General features: G+C 44.6%; 2 protein-coding genes across 2 annotated transcripts in view; one reads left to right on the top strand and one right to left on the bottom strand.

The window, feature by feature from the left end:
- The first annotated feature begins 93 nt into the window (after positions 1-93).
- On the top strand, positions 94-3355 carry duox2 (dual oxidase 2). The gene is made up of 8 exons (XM_048256520.1): positions 94-193; positions 543-700; positions 859-916; positions 1020-1154; positions 1388-1595; positions 1774-1988; positions 2336-2559; positions 3053-3355. The coding sequence occupies exons 2-8, from the start codon at positions 554-556 to the stop codon at positions 3062-3064; spliced, it is 999 nt and encodes a 332-aa protein (XP_048112477.1). The 5' UTR covers positions 94-193; positions 543-553; the 3' UTR covers positions 3065-3355.
- Positions 3257-5090, bottom strand: part of apba2a (amyloid beta (A4) precursor protein-binding, family A, member 2a) — a 45409-nt gene continuing 43575 nt past the window's right edge. The window contains exon 11 of the mRNA XM_048256114.1: positions 3257-5090. This exon is cut by the window's right edge and continues 775 nt beyond it. The gene's annotated coding sequence lies outside the window, so the exon portion shown is untranslated.

Raw genomic sequence — 5090 nt, 5'->3', positions numbered from 1 at the left:
GAGACTTTGAGTTCCCTTGGAAGGATGGGCAGAGCTGGTGAACACCTCTACCGAGAAATGCCAATCAACAAAGGTGCGGGCTGGAATATGAGGACGAGCGATGATATAAAAGCTGCATCGCTGAGCACTTTACTTCACATCAGCCGGGATACTTTTCAGGATTGATATCTCTTCACACAACTGTGACATATAGGTAGGTGCATTTGGCCAATGCGTATTTTCACATAAACTGCTCAAATGTAGCCTAACATTTTATAGCCTGCACTCTACAATGTGAAATTCTTGGTATACAGGCTACATAGAGCTATGTTCATAACTGTAGTAACCTATTAGCATTTAAAGAAAATAATTTGTGTGCGTTTTCGAGTTTGTGCATATTTAATCAGCTCTGCAGTGAAGTCAGGTGTAAGTGGACTGCATCTGCTGGTGAATAGTGGGGTTGGTCTCCCATTCCCGGGTGAGACGGGAGTCTTATCCCCGGGATCTCGGAGTAATTGAGAACCTCCACTAACTGCCCTCACTGTAATGCCGCCTTCTCACAGGATTTCCGAAGATGACTTTCTACGATGGCATTTACCCATTCTACCCGCTACAAAGGACCTCTTTCATCTTTAGCACCAACCTGCTGACAATCATTCTGGTCTTCTTAGTCCTCGCGGCTTCTTTCCTTCTTATTCTTCCAGGAATCCGCGGGAAATCGGTGAGTGAGATCAAACACTGCATTTTGATTGCATTTTGTCGCATCAATTTAACGCGCTCAAGTCTTACGGCTACTTCTTATTTGTAGGCCTACTCGTACAGTTATTGTTGAGATGTACTGGCTCACACTGTCTTCTGTCTTTTTTCAAATTATTTTAGAGGTTTTTCTGGATGTTCCGGATACTCATTAGTCTCTTTATCGGAGCTGTAATAGTCGGTGAGTTATTCTACCTTATCTCTGCAGCACAGGTGTTTTAGATATAAGTAGCTTATGCTGTGTGACTGTCACGCGCCTTATCAGTGTTTGTCCTGTTTTAAAGCGCTAAACTTCACGGCAGATTGGGCACAGGCCAGCTTGAAAGCCAACAGCACGTACAAGTCTTTCAGCATCGCGGTGGTCGATGCAGACGTGGGCCTTCACGTCGGCCTGTATGGAATCAACATTACACTGCGAGGTTAGACAACACTCTTCAGAGATGTCTTGAAGTAGGTTTGAGGCATGCCCACAGTTTGTCTAACTCAGTTGTACAGGTGAATTTACTCAGTAGGCCTACTGCAGTGCAGGGTTGGGATCACTTTAAGCACTGATGAGTTCGGCTTGCATTGTGTATGACCACTGTGGAGTATCTGATCTTCTAAATGCGACTCCATATGTTATGTGTGTATAAGTTGTCCTTGTCTCCTCCAGGAAACCCAGTCAATCAGCTGAATGAGACTATTGACTACAATGAAGAGTTCAGGTGGACAGGCCAACTGGATGAACAGTACGCTGAGGCGCTGGACAGAGGTCTCCCCAACCCTATCCTGTACATCGCAGAGAAGTTCACACGCAACAGTGCCTGCGGTCTCATCTACCAGTACAGATACTCAGGCCGCTACGCTTCAGCCACTCTATGGTGAGGACAAGGAGCACCTCACTGGGCAGCATCAGTACAGGAGTGGAACTGACCGTTCCAGAATTTGAATAAAAAGATGTATGACTCAGAGCCATATAGATAGACTCTGGCGTGACTGTAGCCTACTGTAGCATTCTAGAGACCTAAATAGTGTTCCTTTCTCTCTTCTCTGGTGCAGGACGGCGTTCTGCTGCTGGCTGCTAGCCAACATCCTCTTCTCGATGCCGGTCATCCTCTACGCAGGCTACATGATGCTGGCCACCGCCGCCTTCATCTTCTTCTCGATGGCCTCCTTCTCTACCATCTACAACCTGCCCCAGTGCGCCTTCACCATTGGTGACGCCACCTTCACCACCGCTTACAGCCACTCCTTCTGGCTGGCGCTGGCCACAGGTGAATACACACATGCACCCAGCCCTTTAGCTCAGTTCACATACACACACACACAGATGGATCAACACAACACACACCCAGCCCTTTAGCTCAGTTCACATACACACACACACACACACACACACACACACACACACAGATGGATCAACACAACACACACCCAGCCCTTTAGCTCAGTTCACATACACACACACACACACACACAGATGGATCAACACAACACACACCCAGTCCTTTAGCTCAGTTCACACACACACAGATGGACCAACACAACACACACACAGGTCAGAGTGGTCAAGTGTGTTGTGTGCAGGTCCAGGTGCTCATCCTCAGGTGTGTCTTCTCAGGTGTGTTGTGTACGCTGATCGGAGTGCTGGTGGTACTGTTGGACTTGCTCGTTCCGGATCGGGTCAGAGAGGTGTTCAGCGTGGGCGGAGATGACGACGAAGACGACCAACACAGCGACTTTCCTCACGGATATTTCAACTCCAGCTTCCTGGAGGGAGTGGCCATCGAGGGAGGCATGAAGAAAGGGGTCACACTGGACCCTCTGACCATCTCACACTTAGTGGTACGAGCTGGACACACAAGCACAGTTCAGATTAAAGTGCGTCTTTGCAATACAAGGAAACAGTATTATGCGTCTGATGAAAACATATTGAAATGTGAATAAGAATAAGTGGGAATAAGACTAAGTGGGAATAAGACGAGTATTGTAATGTAATGGTTTTCTGGTTCCGGCGCCGTCAGGTGTGGCAGCCTACTCAGCAGCTCCGTGTCTTAGTGTTTGTTTCTACGTCTTTGTTCTACTTTTTGTTTACTTTTTATTTCGCAACTTTTTGGATTGCACACTTTGAGGAGTGTTTTTTATTCTTGAATTTCCCCAGGGGAATCAATAAAGTATCTATCTATCTATGTGAATAAGAATAAGTGGGAATAAGACGAGTATTGTAATGTGAAAAAGAATAAGTGGGAATAAGACGAGTATTATCAGCCCATTCACTGAGTAACACTTTAATGAAACACAACATTCATTTAGCTCTTTTTTCTGTTTATTCTTTCAGGAGAGACTCTAACAGAACCCGCTGCTCCACGGCGTTGTTCCTGCTACTTGATCAGATGTGACGAGCTTGACAGAAGAAACTGCAGCGAGTCTTTCTGCTGAGAACGCCCCCCCCCCACCACACGTGTGAAAGCGACGGTCCTCCCTGTCCCACACGCCTGTGTTCTGAGCCTGATGTAAATATGTATGTAGAATGTATGTACAGAATGTATCGTTATGTTATATTATATTATGTATATTATTATATTATGTTATATTATATTATCCTGCATGTAGGTCAATAAAATAGAGAATCTTCAGGTTACTGTTGGTCTGTGACACGAGTGACGTGTGTGCTCAGTCTCACACACACAAGTGATATGTGTTCAGCAGGGCTGGACTGGGACAAACGATGGGCCCTGGCATATTTGGGCCGAGATGCCCTCCAATTGGAGCACTGAAAGTGGACAAGTGTTGGCATTTGAGCATATAATCTCCATATTGAAGTATAATAAATACAATTTAAAGTATCATTTCAAATTATTCAATTCATTTAAACTAAGTTATACAATGATCAGTTCATAGCAACACCTCTACACGGTATGTGTAAAGAGCTTAGCTTAGCTTAGCCGAAGGGCTCGAAACGTCGTGTGTGGGGATTAAAGCCAAATAAATAAAATAAACAGAGAGCAAGTGTGCGGACCTTCTCTGTTACTGGATCTTGGACTTTTGGCTCCTGCACCTTAATTTGGATGTGCACACGTTCCCAAACTAAAGAGCTAAATTACCCATAGATTGTGGTTGGTCTAACCGTAATCTATTTAATATTTCCATACATTACTGGAATTAAATGTTTCCTTCTTCCTGTATACTACCTACATTGGTGAAATAAAACATTTCCTGTTTCCTGTAAACTACCTACATTGCTGGAATTAAAATGGAAAATTGTTGGAATTAAATGTTTCCTGTATCCTACCTACATTTGAGTACAGTAGAGCATAGCTACATGAACTCATTTAACTTCACAAGCTTTTGCATATGAGTTCACGTTTTCAGCCCATCTTTACGTTGACTGACCTTTGACTTTGGGTCATTGGCTGGAAACCGAGCAATCTGACCGACAATCAACATTGCTTTGATCTGGGTTAGCAAATCATTAACAAACTTATACTGCTATACTTTTTATTTTGATCTCAGCGTTTCTGTTTATGTTATTACCATTATATTACCGAAATGTATTAGTCATCGTTATCATCACTGTCATCATGGCATGTGGCACAGACCTGCTCCATTCATGTGAGTTTTTGTAAATCATGGTTACAGAGTAGCCTCAACTACACTTTCCTCCAGCTGCTCACTGTCCCTCTGCTCTGTAGTAGGCTTATAGCCTACCTCCTTCAACTTCAACTTGTTGCTGACATAGGCTACTTGCAATGTCAGGTACTGCTGAGGCTACTACACTGGTGTTATTTTTGCCACCGGCCGCAATTTGTACTTGGTTTATCGATTTTGTGCTCACAGAATTTTGGCACTAAGCGTGGGGCCCGACAAGAGCCTGTATTGGATCAGCCTAGTGTCAGTGTTGAAAAGGAACCACTGAGCCACTGACTACCCTTGCTTTGGGCTGATCATTGGCCAAACGAATTAAATTATACAATCGGTACCAATGTGCGTCGGCCCACCGGGAAAACGCCCATTATGCTAGATGGCCAGTCCGTCCCTGGTGCTCAGTCTCCAGTCGCTCTCACACACCAACCCAGCCTTCACCCAGACCATAGAAGTGGGAAAAGTTAACTAGATGATGTGTGGACCATCAGACACAGTCATCATTTTCATGCAGTTACATGGCATATACAAGACACACACACATACAGTATACACACATACACACACACAGTCAAACACTCTAGTTCATTATGTATTGCCATTTTCCTGGAACCCATGCTATCACAACAGGGACTGTTGTGTTAGTATGACTCCCATTGCAGTCATCCTGCTCAGTGAGTTGGTGTGTTTCTAACGTAATGACATGACACACTGAGCTCCGGACACCCTCACAC

The sequence above is a fragment of the Alosa alosa genome, chromosome 11 (assembly GCF_017589495.1).
Source record: "Alosa alosa isolate M-15738 ecotype Scorff River chromosome 11, AALO_Geno_1.1, whole genome shotgun sequence".
NCBI classification, from domain to species: domain Eukaryota; kingdom Metazoa; phylum Chordata; class Actinopteri; order Clupeiformes; family Clupeidae; genus Alosa; species Alosa alosa.
Note: the sequence above shows the minus strand (reverse complement) of the source record. Positions and strands in the feature narration are given on the sequence as shown.

What these genes read in the sequence shown, in the direction of transcription:
- duox2 (XM_048256520.1), top strand. Translation starts at nt 554, where the DNA reads ATGACTTTCTACGATGGCATTTACCCATTCTACCCGCTACAAAGGACC. An exon ending in AATCAACATTACACTGCGAG is followed by an intron (nt 1,155 to 1,387) that starts GTTAGACAACAC and finishes TGTCTCCTCCAG; the next exon opens with GAAACCCAGTCAATCAGCTG. An exon ending in CTGGCTGGCGCTGGCCACAG is followed by an intron (nt 1,989 to 2,335) that starts GTGAATACACAC and finishes GTGTCTTCTCAG; the next exon opens with GTGTGTTGTGTACGCTGATC.